This window comes from Oncorhynchus keta, chromosome 11 (genome assembly GCF_023373465.1).
Source record: "Oncorhynchus keta strain PuntledgeMale-10-30-2019 chromosome 11, Oket_V2, whole genome shotgun sequence".
Lineage (NCBI taxonomy): Eukaryota > Metazoa > Chordata > Actinopteri > Salmoniformes > Salmonidae > Oncorhynchus > Oncorhynchus keta.
Window position 1 is genome coordinate 47,515,716 of NC_068431.1, and position 17,817 is coordinate 47,533,532.

Genomic DNA, 17,817 nt, shown 5'->3' on the forward strand with positions numbered 1-17,817 from the left:
GGAATGTATACATCATAAAGAAGAGTGTGTTCGAGTTGGTGTGATTGTGTTCACTCTGACACTTTTTCGGCAACAGTAGTTTTCTGTTCCCACGAGAAAACCAACGTTCCCAAGGTACACTTGTCTAAGAAGCCAATTTGGCGCATACATATGAAGTACTGTTATGGATAGTCAAAAGGCCTTCTTAGATGCATTGAGTCTGGAGACACACCCACCAAGCCCCAAAGACACATTTCGTACCAAATTGGTCCTATATTTACATAAAGCGATAACTGCTTTACTGGTCAATTGCGCCAATAATGGTATAAACGCATTCATTTCTATGCCAAATTAAGGTCAGAGAAGGCTAAGCCGTGCATTTACAGCTCATTGCGTTAATACTGTCTGAAAAATTGTGTCGTCAGCCAATTGCGTCGTCAGCCATAGCTACATGTTAGGATTAAGATACATTGCTATATTATGGACTTTACGTTCATTCTAAATGTTTATGCTATATTGTAAACAACATATTCCAGATCATTCCAAAGATGCACATTGATTTCCTGAAATGAAGCTACTGTATCTTTGAACATAAAATCCATTTGGTGAGTATCAAGAAGGCATGCAACGAAGTGAGAACGGTCGAGAACGTTATTGTCACCTTTCAACCAATGACAGTCGGTCTGCTTGACCTTATAAATAGCTTTGCGGCCTCATTTAAAAAAGAACCAGCTTTGTTGGTTAGTGTGGAGACTTCCTTTTCAGCTTCCTTGACCGGATTGGATGAATACATCATTTTCTTTTTGGAAAAGTAGTCTTTATTCATATAGGCCTTACTTAATCGAGGAAAGTTGTAAGGATCAAACATGAATAATCGTAATTCCTTAAAGAGGGTAAATCCAGATCGTGCGTAAAACTGATGTTTAAGAAATATTATCTATATTTTGGTTTCAGTGAATTTGTTTTTGAATTTGGTGTTGTTGCAATAACTGATGATCATGATTATTTTCCAGGTTCTTAAACCGGTAATTGAAAAGAAGAGGCGTGATAGGATAAACCAACGGTTGGATGAGCTAAGGACTATACTGCTAAGCAACACTTCTGACATGGTGAGTTGAGTTGACCACTGCTTTTCTAACAGCTTTCTGAAATCAGTTCATTGTGTGCCATGGTATTATCGAAAATATAGATCCGTTGTATTTCAATAATACACATTGTCAAGCTATTAATTACATTTCAAACAGCCCATACAACCACACGGAAAGCAGACCCGTGTGAAAACTACGAAGAAATGCTGTTGCGCGAAACTTCCCAGTTTTTACCAACGTATCCATCCATCCACGACCTTAATTTAATGGAATTGAAAACGTAACTTGGTGTCTGTTAGGAACTTGATAGACACGTCCAAAATATAATTTAGCTATTTATATTTGTATTAAAAGTATTGTATTTAACCATAAAATCATCACTTCCATACCAAAAAATCATTCATAATTAAAATTCGAAATATTGTTCGTAATGGTTGATCGTAATGCAATATATTCAGTAGGATTATTCTTCTCTCTCATAGCGGCTGAAAAATCCAAAATTGGAAAAAGCTGAAATATTAGAGTTGACTGTCGATTACATACGAAGAAAAGCAAATGGGAACGACAGAAAAGGTATCTATCAATCCTAAATGTTTATAGTTTGCCCGTGTGTTTTTCATGTAATTTATTTCATAAATAGAAAGCGAAATATGCCCCAAACTGTTGATATAGAATATTAAATATTAATGTGAGTGCTAATAATTATTTATTTTTCTCTCCCCAAAACCTCCTTATCTTCCCTTTGTATAACTTATCTACAAACACCTACACATACACATTGGCTCTTGCAAATTCTGTTGACAATTCTCCCACAAATGTACATCCTGCTTCTTCACACTGTCCTCTCTCTGCCCATGTTTGTATTCTCTCCAAATTCGTCATCCATTCTATCATGATATTTTCTCATACTCTCATCTTCACATCACATGGATCCATCTCTCGATTTGTCTCTTTCTGTCCTCTCTTCTCTTCCTAAATGTTCTCCCTATACTGCTGGAATCACTATTAACCAACACTAGCCCTTTCAGAAAATCATGTGAAAGAGTCCTCTGCTCCAGTGACTAGTGCTGTGAGTTCCAAAAGGACAGGCCTCATACATGAGCACACACAGCCCCCACCCAACCCCATCTACAGTGCAGGTTTCAGAGAATGCATCTCCCGCCTGGGCAACTACATTGACAGCGTGGACCCCTCCCAGAGAGAGAGCTTTGTCCAGGAACTGAGGGACCACCTGGATGCCCACAGTGCCTGCCCTCTGGGGAGGGTGCATAGCCAGACCTTTCCCCTGGACCTCCAGCCCTGGGGCTCTGGAGCAGAAGGACAATGCTTACTGGGCAGAGTTCAGAACAGGAAGGAAAGTACAGGGATGGGTCATCAACGAGCCAGCAGGGAGGCCACCTTCCCCTACATCAACACCTCTCTTCCCATCTATCCCAACACCTTTGTACTCCACCACCCCCACCCTACCCAACACCTCTCACACCCATACCCATCTCCTCCTTACTCCCTCTCCCCCCCACCCTCCCCTTCTTACTCCAGCTCCTCTCCATACCTCTCCATGCCCTGCCACTTCCCCTTCTCTCCTTCTCCCTCTGAACATCGATCAGATTCCTTGTCATCCTCGTCTCACTCTATATCTCTACTTGTGGCGCCTCTGGTACCAGACCATACTCCCCTGGGTTCCAGTATCCCCACCCCTCTATGTCCCTCTGGCCCTGTGCCCGACGGCCCAACAAGGACTCTGAGGCAGTCACTGTTTCAAATCCAGCCCCAGGCAATATGGAGGCCCTGGCCCTGATATCCAATGGAGGGTAAGTGAAATCCACCAGGACACATAAAGGTCTCCACAATCTGTGTTCTGAGAGCCATCCAGATCATCACCGGACGCGTTCAGGACAACCTTCATCTTTCCTATTAAGCAGCGCGTGGTGAGGGCCGGCTAAGATAGAAAAATGTCAAGAGGTCAAGGACAATCAAAAGTTTTCTGACAACCTGTCACTGTCACTTTACAAGGCCTTTTAACAGACAGAAGAGTTCTCTGCTGTGTTGTGTTTTCTACAGAGCTTACTGTGTAGACTGCCTGGAGCTTCTCGTTGTTTTCTTTGTCATGGACAATGGATTTTCTTCTTTTACATTCCTAAATAGTTTTTCCCTGTCTTGGATTCTTCCCTAAATTATAAATCATGTAAAACATTGTATATATATTTATATTTGATCATGTACAAAGTCTTGTAATTAAACTCAGGGGAATAAAGTTCTTATTTTGCTAACTCACTTCATTTCCAACTTGCCTCACTGTATGTCAGTGCTAATGTGACATTTCAAATCATCTCTACTGATTGATCTAAACTGAATGAATGGTTTAGAAATGTAATGCACTGCTAGGGCCTATTTATCAAAATCGTGATCATAACACTATCATGGTTTAAGTGTTAGTTATAACTGATAGTTAGGCTATCAGTGTGGTTGAGATATTTGGCATGATTTAAGATTTTGGCTCTATTGTAGTTGGCATTCAAAGCCCATAATCTATTATGATTTCAATTAACAACCCTGGCCTATTGATTTTGGTTGTCAGTCCAGCTAAAGATATTAACTTCTTTAAAGAAATCCTCCCAAAAAGGGTAAGGAGACAATATTATGAGTCAAGAGCAAAGGAATACAATGCTCACTCAGAGGCAACGACAGCATGCGTCTACGCCAACTGCGATTTAAATGTAGGGTAGTCTAAATAAATTAACCTGAGATTATAATTGTATCAAAACAGTTTCTCTGGGCAATATGGTTAGAGGTAACAAAGCAACTTTCCTGAAATGTATAGTCTACAATAAACCCTTTTACGGGTTTAAGGGATACATGAGAAATCCTGGACATGGTTGGATAGAATTTATAGATAATATACTTTTTTCCCCCAGGGGTACAGGAGGAAATCCTGGACATTGTTGCATAAAAAACTACAAATCACGATTTTACAATTCTCGCCAGCGAAAGGGGGAGTGACATGACGTGAACGGGCAAAAACCGTGAAGGAGGAACGCTCTTCTCAAATGGAACAGTAATCTGCTCCGTTTGGTCATGTTGTCAAAAGGCAGAATGGTGCACCGTTCAGAAACGTCAAACCTCTCTTTTCCATAAAAAAATGTTCGAATTTTTAAACTAGTTTTCATTTGGAATGAAGATAAATATTTTTTTCTCCAGTTTTGCAATTTGAAAAACAGAATAATACTCATTAATCCATGTGCTTAACCTTATGTCACTTGTTTTGAGCTACATCACTTTTGTTTTGAGCTGACCGGAGCAGGCCACTTCGGTCTTCACTAGTTACCACAGCCACAATTATGGCTAAACCCTGACTATTTCAAAAATGTATCTTATTAAATCTGATTTGACCCTCCTTGTATTAATTTAGCAGACACTCTCACCCAGAGCGATTTACAGGAGCAATTGGGGTTAAGTGCCCTGCTCAAGGGCACATCAACAAAAAACATACAGATTTCCACTGCTCCATCAGTAGGATATTCTAACATCCCATTCACTGTGTTGCCCTGTAGTCCTGTACACAGCAATCGGAAGGCTATTATTATTTTACTTCACACACTGTCCTGCTAACCTAAAAATTACGTGGTGTCACTGAGTTGGCGCTGAAGCGTGTGTCTCTCACTCTCAACAAGCACCGGGATCTGAGGGATGTGATGTGCTTTAACCACTCAGAGGCACAAATGGATGTAACCCTAAAGCTGCTACATCCATTTTTGATTTTGTTTAAATTTAACTAGGCAAGTCAGTTAAAAACAAACTCTTACTTACAATGACGGCCTATCTGGGAATAGTGGGTTAACTGCCTTGTTCAGGGGAAGAACGACAGATTTTTACCTTGCCAGTTTGGGGAATTGATTCAGCAACCTTTTGGTTACTGGCCCAACGCTCTAACCACTAGGTTACCTGGTTGATTCTTGAAGAATGTAACTTACAAATGCCTCCTGAGAACCCCAAATATAAGCTTGTTTTACTCCAATTTTTGAAATTATGACCAAATTATGACCAAAAAGTATATATTTATTTTTATGGTAGTGACCTTTTTAACTTTGTGGCTGCGGTAACTAGTGACAATACCGGTTCCAAAACGAATCCAATACCTTAACACCCGTTGCAAACTCCTCCCATCAATTTATCTTCTTATATACATTATTTAAATATATTTTAAAACCTAACCTAAACCCTAATCACACTGCGAACATTATGCCTAACCCTAACCTTAAATTTAGACCAAAAAGCAAATGTTTGTTTTCATTAATTTTTACGACCTAGCCTATTTTGACTTGGTGGCTGTGGCAACTAGTGGAAATCATGAGAGGGGTTGGGAGCGTTTGTAAATCTGTTGTTTAGTCTTGCCTCTACAACATTCCGTTGATGAAAAAATTGTGAACTAAATGGCGCTTATTGACCGTATACAGGTTTACAATACATTTTTAATAGGGAATTTCTCCAAATGGCGGGGAACAACACATTTAATTTCAGACAGGCAAATTATGGGACACCTATTTGTGTGTAAAACTAGGTCGACGTGAATTGGCCAACCCCCGCACGTCTGTAATTGGTCAATTTTAGGAAGTCTGCCTAAAAATCGTAACCTTATTGGTTCTGAGGCATGTCTAGGAATGTAGCCCCTTTGCAAACGCTAAAACAACCCTTTGAACCTTTCAACCTGCGTGAGATTGATCTGTTGAGCTAGAAGTTAAACGGAGTTTGTTGTGTACAGCGAGCTTACAATCATAGTGAAATTCACCCAGGACTGGTTGTTTTATGAATTCTGGAGAGGCCTTTCTCCCAAACATAATGTATTGATTTCAACAGTGAAAAATAATATTAGCGAACAACCAAGCTATCAACGAAGCAGATGCTGCGGGGAACGCCAGTAACTCGGGAGGGAGTGTGACAGTTCAGCTTCACGGGAAGGCGGGGGAACGGTGAGCTGAGACTTGTTGTTGATAAACATACAGTTGCCTCATCCTGTAGCTAGACGACAAGTTTGCAGTTTACTTCGTCGCATTTATTCATGAACACAAAGAGGAGGATTCGTGGAAAATATCGCCATTCATTAACAGGATTTAGAAAGCGTGTTCACGCGCAGAAGTAGGCATTGAGGAGATGGTTTACATTTCTTCATTGTAGACGTACACTCAACGTTTGCCTCCAATAACCTCTACTAGCCTATATCCAGTGACATGTATGCATTTTGGGGACTTCTTATAGAATATCATGCAGGCACAAATCAGGATGGCAAGTTTTACAAGTTGTCATATTTTGAATGAGTGCTTGAAATAGCCAGGAAAGCAGAAACTGAGAACAATTGTCCAATTGAATGAATTGATAAATATTATGATTTATCAATTTAAGAGATCATTGTAATCTATTTTGTGTGGTTTTTTTGTGTGTTTTCAGTATGGTGGTCCCATGTCAGCACCAAAAATATTGAGTGGAAGATGATAAAGATGTCTGTTGAAAAAGAGACTGTTCCAACCAGAAGTACGAAAGTGGACCCAGCACCACCTCTGCCACCCCAAAAACTCTCAGAATGCGTTGTAAGCTGCAACAATACCACCAAAGTCCCAGAGATCACCCTGGCCAACCCAGATAGCACTGATGGTGCTTCTACCTGCCCCATGCCAGACAGTGGGGCCCAAACCAAGCACAGCAGGTCTGCTGACCCCAACAACCAGACAGAGAGTGTTGGAATGGAGACCATGGTGACTGAGCAGCACCTTAACCCAAAAAATGGCTTGCAGCAGCCCAAACAGCAACAGCAGAAACTCTCAAAGCGTCGCAGCACAATGAATGCAGGGTTCAAGCATCCAGCAGGTAAGAGACGACGACGGGCCAACTCTGAGAGTGACTCGGTTCTGCCCACCAACTTCCTGCTGGGAGGAAACATATTTGACCCACTGAACCTCAACAGTCTGTTGGATGAGGACGTGAACAGGGCCCTGAACGCTGAGACACCCAGGTCCTCCCCGCTGCCTGCCAAGAACCGCGACCCTGTAGAGATCCTCATTCCCAGGGATATCACTGACCCTCTCAACCTTAACTGCGGGATGGGAGGTAGGGGCCTCCTTGTGTCGCCCTTTAAGAGTGGTGGCAGGAGGAGACACCGCCACAGACACCATGGAGGAGGTGGTGGGGGGTCCTCAGTCTCCGGGGTGGACCTGTCAGATTCAGAGAGAAGTGGTGAAGTGACCACCACTGCTTCTTCTCTATCTAACCTGGCATCTGCTAGTGCTGCGTCTGCCTCAGTTTTCGAAGCAGCCAGTGTCCCAGCCATCTTGGACCCCCAGGGTGGTGATGGTAATGACATCAACCCCTCCAACTGCAGGGATGAGGCCACGCTCACTGTATCAGCCCCCCAGGCCCAGCCTCGAGCCCCGGAAGACTCCTCGGCAGCCACATCCGGAGGCCCGAACCAGCTCACTAGCCGGCCACGCAAACGCAGACGCAACTCTAGTAAAACAGACCCTCCTATGGCCCAATCTACTCCTATGTCCAGGTCAGGGACGGAGGAGAAGGGCCGTGGAGCTGGGCCCGGGAGAAACGCACAGTCCTCCTTCCAAACCCCAGTGGTAGGTCCCAGGGGGTCCTCCCAGCAACAGCAGCCCCATAACCAGCACAAACGACAGCAGCACCAAGGTAACAAAAAGAAGTTCCAGTATGGGAACTACAACAAGTACTATGGTTACCGCAACCCAGGCTGTTCTGAGGACCCGCGGTTCCGTTGTCTGCGTCCAGAGTGGTTCCAGGGTAAAGCAGTGCTGGACCTGGGCTGCAACACGGGTCACCTGACACTGTGTATTGCTAAGAAGTTGCGGCCCTCACGCATATTGGGGTTGGACATTGATGGGGGTCTGGTGCACGCAGCCCGCCAGAATATCAGACACTACCTGTCAGAGCTGCAGGCCCAGGAGGCCCGGCGAACTGCAGGGGAGGAGGAGAAGACCAATGGGCCGGAAGAGGAATGGAAGGAAGAGAAGGCAAACAGGCAGGAGGAGAGGAAGGAAGGCGCGTCACACTCAGGCGAACAAACACACAAACAAAATGAAAGAGAGCACAGCAGGGCTGAGAATGGAAATGTCGAAAAGCAGGTGAGAAGCGACTGTGTCTCAGTGGAGGCAGCGGATGGTGTGTCGTTGTCGCGTTGCACAGAGAGAAGAGATCAGGAGAGTGGGGCTCAGGAGAAGGACTCTGGAGCGCCTGCTGTTGAACTGGGGACAAGCTCCTTCCCGGTCTCCTTGCATATCTCCAGGGGGCCCATAGCAGCACCCCCACTCCCCAAAACACCCACCATGCCTCCCGGTGACTTCCCCTCCAATGTCTCTTTTATCAAGGTAAGCGTGCGTGCACTTCAGCCTTTGTTTCTTTCCATTTAGTAATCGTTATTCATTATATTAAGATTGAAATGAACAATACTGTGTTGCCTCTACTTCTGCTTGACCCTTCAGAGAGAAATATCACACCTTGTTCAGAACTCATCCCCTTGCCCTCCCTCTCCTCCTCAGGGGAACTATGTCTTGGAGAGTGATGCTCTGTTGCTGACCCAGCGACCAGAGTATGACGTCATCCTGTGCTTCAGCGTTACCAAGTGGGTCCACCTGAACTGGGGAGACGGTGGCCTGAAGCGCCTCTTCCACAGAGTGTTCAGACACCTGCGTCCTGGAGGCCTGTTCGTCCTAGAGCCACAGCCCTGGATCACCTACGGCAAGAGGAAGAAACTCACGGTGAGAGAGTGGGCAGTGTTGTAAGGAGCACCAATCGTGTGATCTGTTACACTGGCCAAATGCACATACAGAATTAGCCATATTGATGATAGCCAAAACAAGAACTCAAACCATTTAACAAGTAGCATGTTTCTTTGCAAAATTCCCTATGAGGATGCACAGCTGTGCTCAGCTTTGGGGCAGTTCAGGACTCAAGATGACATAATAATATCTCCCTATTTCTTACTGTTACAGGATAGCATCTTTAGGAATTACCACAGCATCCGCCTCAAACCAGAACAGTTCTCCACATATCTGACATCTGAGGTGGGATTCTCCAGCTACGAGTTGATTGGGACTCCTAACAGTTCGTCAAGAGGTAAGTCATTGGTCGATAGGTTACAATATCCATCTGATTTTTTTTCTTTTGTCCTTTTTCCCAGTCTAGTACATTTTGTTTCTAAAACAAATGGATTTGATGTTTTTTTCCCACAGGTTTTCAAAGGCCAATCTACTTGTTTCATAAAGGAACATAATCTGCCTGGAAGTCCATTGAGCAGCATAAACCCAAACCACCATGAGACACCTTAATCTCCAGCCTGTAAGCATATATATCTCAACCCCAAACAGACTCCGTCAGCTTTCTACATGCCTGTACATTGATGCTGTGTTGTTTTGAAGGTAAGGAGTCCAAAACATGACGCTAGATTCTATAAAACGACAATCTGATGGCTTCTCTCTCCACTCACCGAACTCCACTCCAGATGATGAGAAGCTTTGGGAAACTCAATCATGACTTTGGACTTTTTGCTCCCAATGCACAGGCTGTGTTCCCTATTTTTTTACTACTGTTTGTACTCTTGTTCAGTCAATGAATATATTTGTTTCAGTTGGTTCATCAACATATCCAGCATTTTATTCAGAATGGACTGGCGAAACCCAACTTGAATCCTTTACATAAAGGTTATTTCCATGTTCTGTCCAAATGGAACTCATTGTAGGGACATTTCTCTTTTATTTTTTTAATAGGGTCAGTCTTTATTTTAACACTGTCCTCGAGTTCCTCTGTGTCCTAACTGACTGACTAGGAAAAGCAGTTTGTTTTCAATGTGACTTTGTGGATGAGTGTGTCCTGTCTTCAGTCTGCTCCTGGTCCGGATTGCATTCTTCCAGATGTCCTACTTTGCGTCCAGGGAATGTTCCTGCCTCTTTCTATTGCTAGTTGATTCAAGAACAACTGTCAGTCAGGTGGAGTTGGCAATGCTGAGAGGATGATCAATGTTTTTACTTTGGCTATAATGAGAAGGATCAGTGTTTTTGTTTGGTTTTACTCCTGTTCTGTCTATTGCTTTTGGTACTTTTTCTTTCTTTTCAATGGATTCGTGTCGTGTGTTCAATATGATTTAGTTGCTGCCAACTAATCATATGTAGTCTATTCATGTCCTCCGATTGGACTTTAATTGTTAATCCATCTCACTTTAACCCAGTCAATTCATAATGTAATGTTGTTTACGCTTTACTCAATTCTTACGCTTAATACTTTGTTTACTATCACCAGCAGATGTGCAAATGCTGGTCTAGTTCTGATTTTGTTGAAATGTTTTAATAAACAAATCAATTGAAATGCAGTCTGTGCTCATTTAGTCATTTCACAGAGGACTTCATCCACAGGCCCTGAACGAGAGTCCTTCTCAGTTTGGGCTGACCTGTGACCCACTAGCACCTCCCCTGGTAAGAGGGGAGTGAGGTGACCTCAGAGTTACACACAAGGGAACTTTTTTTGTCATAGACACACACACAACAGACATAATAGATGTGGGAAGGATGTGGTTCTGTAGTACAGGAGATGAACAGTAATGAATAGGCTATTTACAATTGGCATGAATACAATAGCACAGCAGGAGCACTAGTGATGACTGTATAGGCGAGATATGGAAACAATTATCATTAACTACTACCAACAGTAAATGGCAAATACAAGTTACAACAACTCACTTCTGTATGCACTCCATCCCACAAGTCCGCTCACAGGAGTGAAGAGACACTGGCCTGCACAGTCGAAGAGCTGTCAGGTGTCCTGCCCCCTAACAGCATGCCCCTTCGCAACCAATCCGGGCCCACGTCAGAGAGTGTTTGAGAAGTTGGTCTATTGTACCCCTAGACCCCTCGAACTCAACTCTGGATCTCAAAGCCAGTTCCACAGATATTTTTTTTCATTGTTCCTCTCTAATCAGGGACTGATTTAGAGCTGGGACACCAGGTGTGTGCAATGCCTTATCAGGTAGAACAGAACCAGCAGGCTCCGGACCTCGTAGCGTAAAATATTAATACCCCTGCCCTAGACTCTCAGGTTCCAGTCATGGGGGATGGGGAGTGGAGTGTGCAGCTTGGAAGTGTTGTGAGATGCTGATAAGTCACTGGCAGGGGATTTGTAACAGGCCCTTTTAAGACAATTTGATTGAATACACTGTATATAAAGATTTGATCAATTATACATTTGTACAAGTTTTTTACTTCTCAAGCCCAAGCCCTGATATGGTCAAAGGAATGTATACTAGAGATTTGCTACAAATTTGTTGATATAACTCACTTCTGTATCTGTTTAATTTGCACTGATATGAGAGAATTAACAATCAATAGATTGTCAATTATACAAAGTCACTGATTTACATGCCATATATGATAAACTGTTTTCTGGAAGTTTGGGCTTATAACTGCCAGGGAGTTTCTCATTTCAATAAGGTTGTCTGAATCATGCTATAACATTATTTTGGGAGCTTGCTATACTCATAGGAGAACCCGTTTTGGTTCCCACGAGAACCCTCTATGGAAAGGGTCCTACATGGAACTCAAATGTGTTCTACCTGGAACTTTTAAGGGTTATTCAAAGGGTTCTCCTATGGGCACAGCTGAAGAGCCCTTTATGTTCTAGATAGCACACTTTTTGCTGAGTGTATGCATGTTCAAAGGGGGAATTAAATTATTAATTTTCAACTATTTACAGTAAATGTCTTCGGAAACACTGCTACAAAGTGTTTTGCGTCACAAGGCATTTGCGTTGCAAATATGCCATAATAATCTCTAGGTTCTTAGTTGTCTTTCAGTTTAGCTGTCCTTCAGAAAGTATACTGAACAAAAATATAAATGCAACATGTAAAGTGTTGAATCATGAATCATGAGCTGAAATAAAAGATCCTAGACATTTTTTCTCTCAAATTCTATGCACAAATTTGTCTCAGGGAAGCTTATTGAACTCGGGTCTGTAGTGACACCTCAACCACTGCGATTCAGTGCCTTAGACCGCTGCCCCACTCAGGAAGCCCCCGCAAATGGATTTGAAACAAACAATTGGTCCCCCACGAAATCTGACCATCAATTGAATGTCAAAATCCCGATGTGGCCCTTAAGCCAAAAAGTTTGCCCACCCCTGCTCTATATAATACTGTACACTTTCTTGAAATTGTTCTGGATTTGTGGACTGTGAAAATATTGTTGGTGGCATGTCTGGTGGGGTAAGTGTGATTGTCAGAGCTGTGTGTAAGTTGACTATGCAAACAATTAGGAATTTTCAACACATTGTTTTTTTTATAAAAAAGCGATGCAGTCAAGTCACTCCTCAACTCTTAGCCAAGAGACACTGGCATGCACAGTATTTATATTAGCCCTCTAATTACAATGCAGAGAAAGATGTTCCGCTCTGTTCTGGGCCAGCTGCAGTTTGACTAGGTCTTTTTTTGCGGCACTCAACCACATGACTGAACAATAATCAAGATAAGACAAAACTAGAGGCTGCAGGACTTGCTTTTTGAAGTGTGGTGGCAAAAAAGCAGAGCGTCTCTTTATTATGGACAGACCTCTCCCCATCTTCACAACTGTTGAATCTATATGTTTTGACCATGACAGTTTACAATCTAAGGTAACACCAAGTCATTTAGTTTACTCAACTTTTTCAACAGCCATACCATTCATTACCTGATCCTGCTGAGGTCTAGAACTTACGGAATGATTTGTACCGAATTCAATGCTCTTAGTTATAGAGATATACAGGACCAGTTTACTGGCCACCTTTTCCAAAATGGACTGCAACTCTTTGTTAAAGGGCTTCAGTGACTTTGTTAGCTGTGGTTGTTGAAGTGCATATATGATTGAATCATCAGCATACCAAGACACACATGCTTTGTCGTTGGCAAAAATAGAAAAGAATAAAGGGCATAGAAAGCTAACCTGTGTCACACCACACCCTACATGTTTGACATTAGACTTGCTTGCATTAAAGAAAACTCTGAGTTCTATTAGATACATTGCTTTGGGTGCCGTGGGGTCGAGCATAGGGAGATTATCATGGAGGAACTGGTGGCTCAGTTTATCCGCAGCCAGCAGAAGCAACAGGTTCTCCATGAGCAAGCGCTGGAGGAGCAGCACCAACAAAAACTCAGACTGGGAGCGAAGGTAGCCCAGTTGAAGGGTGATATGGCTCAGGAGTCTAGCCCGAATCAGTTCCTGGTCAAGCTAATGGAGAAAGATAACGTGAAGACATATTTGTGCACCTTCGAGAGGACGGCGCAGAGGGAAGGATGGCCCAAGGGGGCCAGCCTTTTGGCACCCTACCTCTCCGGGAAGGCCCAGAAGGCTTACTTCGACTTGAACGCCTACCAGTCAGCGAATTATGAAGGACTGAAACGTGAGATCTGGCTCTCGTGCGCGAGGCACCCTAAGCATTGACTGGGTTCTCCCCTTTGTGCTCCTGTATGGCCATCGGCCCTGCGGACTGCTGGACCTAGCCAAGGAGGTCAGGGAGGATAAACCAAACCCCCTTTGCAGCGTGGTGGAACACGTGGAGGAGATGAGAGAGAGGATGAAGGCAATTTGGCCAGTTGTGAAGGAGCACATGGCCCATGCGCAATGCGCCCAGGAGCACTTATACTACCGAGGGGCCCAACCTGGAGAGTTCCACCCGGGTGAGAACGTCCTGGTCCTGAACCCCACAACGGAAAGCAAATTCATGGCTACGTGGCATGGGACCTACGACATCGTCGAGTGGGTAGGTGACGTCAATTATATATGTTGTATAGCCCCTATACCACTACCGGGTTCTTCCTTTCGGGCTCCACGGGGCCCCAGCGACCTTTCCGCAACTCATGGACCACATCCTGCGCCGCACAGTGAGTACGCTGCTGTTTATTTGGATGATATAATCATGCACAGTGACAGTTGGGAGTCTTATCTCTGTAGGTTACAGGTAGTGGTGGATGCGCTAAGTGATGCGGGGATGATTGCAAACCTCCACAAGTGCAAGCTGAGCTATGCCGAGGTGGAGTACCTGGGCTATCGTATCAGGCGGTGCAATGTGAAGCCCCAAGAAAATAAATTGGATGCCATTAAGGAATGGCTGGTCCCACGAACCAAGAAGCAGGTGAAGTCGTTCCTGGCGTTAGCAGGCTAATATAGTCGATTTGTACCTAACTTTGCCACAATACCTTCTCCTCTCACAGACATAATGAAGGCATGCCTACCCCAGACGGTGCGATGGACGGAGGACACAGAGGCAACGTTCCAGGCCCTGAAGGATGTGCGATGTTCGCACACCCTGTACTCATCACCCTGGACTTCTCAAAAAACCTCCTGGTCCACACAGACGCGTCCGACACAAGGGTAGGGGCCGTCTTGTCTCAAGAGCAGGAAGGCAGGCAGCACCCCATCAGCAGGAAGCTCCTCCTGAGGGAGTAGAAGTACTCAATTGTCGAGAAGGAGTGCCTCGCCATGAAGTGGGCGCTTGACACCGTCAAGTAGTACCTCCTAGGGAGAAAGATCATCCTGATCACTGACCATGCCCCACTTGTGTGGATGGCAAGAGGTAAGGACACAAATGACCACGTCACCTGCTGGTTCCTGTTATTACAGCGATTCTCTTTCTCTGTCATCCATAGGTCGAGGGTCCAGCATGGCAATGCGGACACCCTCTCCAGGAGGGATGTAAACTTAGCCCTGGGCACGCCTCCTTCCCGGTCAGGGCTAAGGGGCCAAGGGGGTGGTATCCTGGGATGTCTACCCCGGGGGTTGGTGATAGAGGGGAGGTATGTGCCACGACGTTGAGTCCCTCTGCTGGGAGTACACGGGCTTGGCACCCTGACGCTGATGGCCCCAAGTAAAGGTAATTAGGGGAGAGTGCCTACCAGCCGTGCAGGCCACATAAAGGGAGTACCATGGCACACTGCGAGGAGGACAAAGAGAGAGGCAAGGAGTGAGCCTCCAGAGGGGAACGAAGCTCCCGGAGGCATGGAGCCGAACAGGTGAAGAAGGACAGAGCCAACCCTGAGTTATTTTGGTGTTGTGTTTATTTTTGTTGCCTAGTAAAGTTGTGTTTTCTGACTAGAACCACCCTGTCTCTGTGTCCATCTCTGCACACTCAACCCAACACCCCACGGTTTAACACAATATATTTTCTCAACAACAGGTTATGGTCAATAATATCAAAGGCTGCACTGAAATCTAACAGTACATCACCCACAATCTTCTTCTTATAAATGTCCTTTAAGCAATCATCAGTAATTTGTGTCCGTGCAGTACATGTTGAGTGCCCTTCTTCATAAGCATGCTGAAAGTCTGTTGTCCTTTTGTTTTCAGATGAAATAGCTTTGTATTTGGTCAAACGCCATTTTTTTGTGTTTGACCAGCAAGCTGATAGGTCTGCTGTTAGAACAGTCCGCTTTACCAGCCTTAGGTTGTGCAATGACTTTGGCTTCCCTTCAGGCCTGAGGACAAACACTTTCCTCTAAACTCAGATTAATGACATGCCAGAAAGGAGTGGCCATAGTCAGCTACCATCTTCAGTATCTTTCCATCTAAGTTGTCAATGCCGGGAGTTGTGTCACAGTTGATAACAAAGCTATAAAAATAGATTTGATCCCTTAAAATGATATTTCCAGATTTAAGAAAATAATGTCAGCCTAAACTGTAATAACATGGACTGCTTCAGTGTATTTGATCTTGAACTCAGTCACCTCTCCTACTTGGATAAAACAATAGGGAACCTATGAACCATATGGAGTCGTGCATGTGCTTTGCAGATATACCTGTACCTGGGTTCTAGACTGGTTGGGGCAAGCATTTTAGGAAGCCCCGGTTTTAAGTCCTGGTGAAAGCAGAGATTGTATGTAAAAAGAGGCTTTATGTGGCACAGTACAGTATGTGTCTGGTGATGTCATGGTGCCCTCCTACTTCGCTGAAAATAGGACAATTCAGATTTTCTAGGAAAAAAACAGACATATTTGTGGAAAGGTGGGCTGCAAAGTCTTCTGAATTAGGAGTTTCAAGTTTTTATGGGTGGCACTGTCAACCCTGACAACTCCTATGGGGTTTCTGGTTTTAGTAAGGGTTTGTTGACTGATTTACAGTCATCAAAAAGGGTGACAGGGCGACACTGTTTTGAACCATGTTGGTGACCTTGATGCCCTGATAAGGAAATACCAGAGCAGCCACAATTTTAGTGAAGCTGGTTCCTCCTGCACACTAACATCTAAGAGCATCCAAAATATTAGTGAAGCTGGTTCCTCCTGCACACTAACACCTAAGAGCATCCAAAATATTAGTGAAGCTGGTTCCTCCTGCACGCTAACATCTAAGAGCATCCAAAATATTAGTGAAGCTGGTTCCTCCTGCACGCTAACACCTAAGAGCATTCAAAATATTAGTGAAGCTGGGTCCTCCTGCACACTAACATCTAAGAGCATCCATAATATTAGTGAAGCTGGTTCCTCCTGCACGCTAACACCTAAGAGCATCCAAAATATTAGTGAAGCTGGTTCCTCCTGCACGCTAACATCTAAGAGCATCCAAAATATTAGTGAAGCTGGTTCCTCCTGCACGCTAACATCTAAGAGCATCCAAAATATTAGTGAAGCTGGTTCCTCCTGCACGCTAACACCTAAGAGCATCCAAAATATTAGTGAAGCTGGTTCCTCCTGCACACTAACATCTAAGAGCATCCATAATATTAGTGAAGCTGGTTCCTCCTGCACGCTAACACCTAAGAGCATTCAAAATATTAGTGAAGCTGGTTCCTCCTGCACGCTAACATCTAAGAGCATCCAAAATATTAGTGAAGCTGGGTCCTCCTGCACACTAACATCTAAGAGCATCCAAAATATTAGTGAAGCTGGGTCCTCCTGCACGCTAACACCTATGATCATCCAAAATATTAGTGAAGCTGGGTCCTCCTGCACGCTAACACCTATGATCATCCAAAATATTAGTGAAGCTGGGTCCTCCTGCACGCTAACACCTATGATCATCCAAAAACTCCCCTGCCAGGAGTTTCAAACATCAGCAATGCAAGTAGTGAGTGAAGTTCTTGCCAAAAAAGTCTGTGGTTTGAGCTTCCCAAATGCAGTTGTTCAGTCCGAGTTAACTGTATCAAGTCAAACAATGTCTGACATTGTAAAGTGCCCCAGAGACGACTACTAGTATTAGACACTCGTCCCGCCTGTTCCGCAGGAGGCACAGAAGGACCAATGTGCGGAGGTGCAGGAGAGGGGGTAGAAAGAGATATTATAGCGCGCCATTCCCCATGCAGCAGGCTAGAGTCTTTCTCTTCCCCTGTATGTTGTCACTTTGTTGTAGTTCATTATAGTACCACTGGGTGGCATAATATTCCATGAAATGTGATTACTGAAATGTTCTGCAATTTTCTTCTCAGGCTCCAACCCAAACCAGAAGGCAAGAAATGGGGTTAAGTAGTGAGACATGGTCAGATCATCAAAACCTCAAAAACAACAAGTAGCCTAATCTAATACTGTCAATTACAAATTACCTTATTTAGAATTCCACAGTTGAAGTTTGAGTATTTGCACTTCTGCAAAGTTTTGCCGATATGAAGTGTTGCATTGTGAAGAAGAAAAGTCCTGACATCCCTGGTTGTGATGTCTTTTTGTAACCTAGTCCAAGTCACAGCTGTGAGATTGACCAACTATCTGAAATAAATGTGATCCCCCCCTGCAGCATCCTTG

At 44.1% G+C, this 17,817-nt stretch overlaps 2 protein-coding genes across 3 annotated transcripts; both read left to right on the forward strand.

Annotated features, from left to right (window-relative positions):
* Positions 1–977: 977 nt before the first annotated feature.
* On the forward strand, positions 978–3,335 carry LOC118390766 (transcription factor HES-7-like). Its single transcript, XM_035781476.2, has 3 exons — positions 978–1,088; positions 1,550–1,640; positions 2,087–3,335. The coding sequence occupies exons 1-3, from the start codon at positions 978–980 to the stop codon at positions 2,863–2,865; spliced, it is 981 nt and encodes a 326-aa protein (XP_035637369.2). The 3' UTR covers positions 2,866–3,335.
* A 2,390-nt stretch (positions 3,336–5,725) lies between these two features.
* Positions 5,726–10,440, forward strand: LOC118390409 (7SK snRNA methylphosphate capping enzyme-like). 2 transcript variants are annotated; one of them, XR_004826948.2, is made up of 6 exons: positions 5,726–6,034; positions 6,510–8,443; positions 8,615–8,833; positions 9,068–9,191; positions 9,308–9,413; positions 9,494–10,440. XR_004826948.2 is itself a non-coding variant. In XM_035780946.2 (5 exons), exons 2-5 carry the CDS (start codon positions 6,551–6,553, stop codon positions 9,346–9,348), a joined length of 2,277 nt encoding a protein of 758 aa, XP_035636839.1. In that variant the 5' UTR covers positions 5,726–6,034; positions 6,510–6,550; the 3' UTR covers positions 9,349–10,440. The 2 variants fall into 2 exon arrangements, 1 of the variants encoding a protein (XP_035636839.1); XM_035780946.2 differs by having other exon boundaries at positions 9,308–10,440.
* The last annotated feature ends 7,377 nt before the right edge of the window (positions 10,441–17,817 follow it).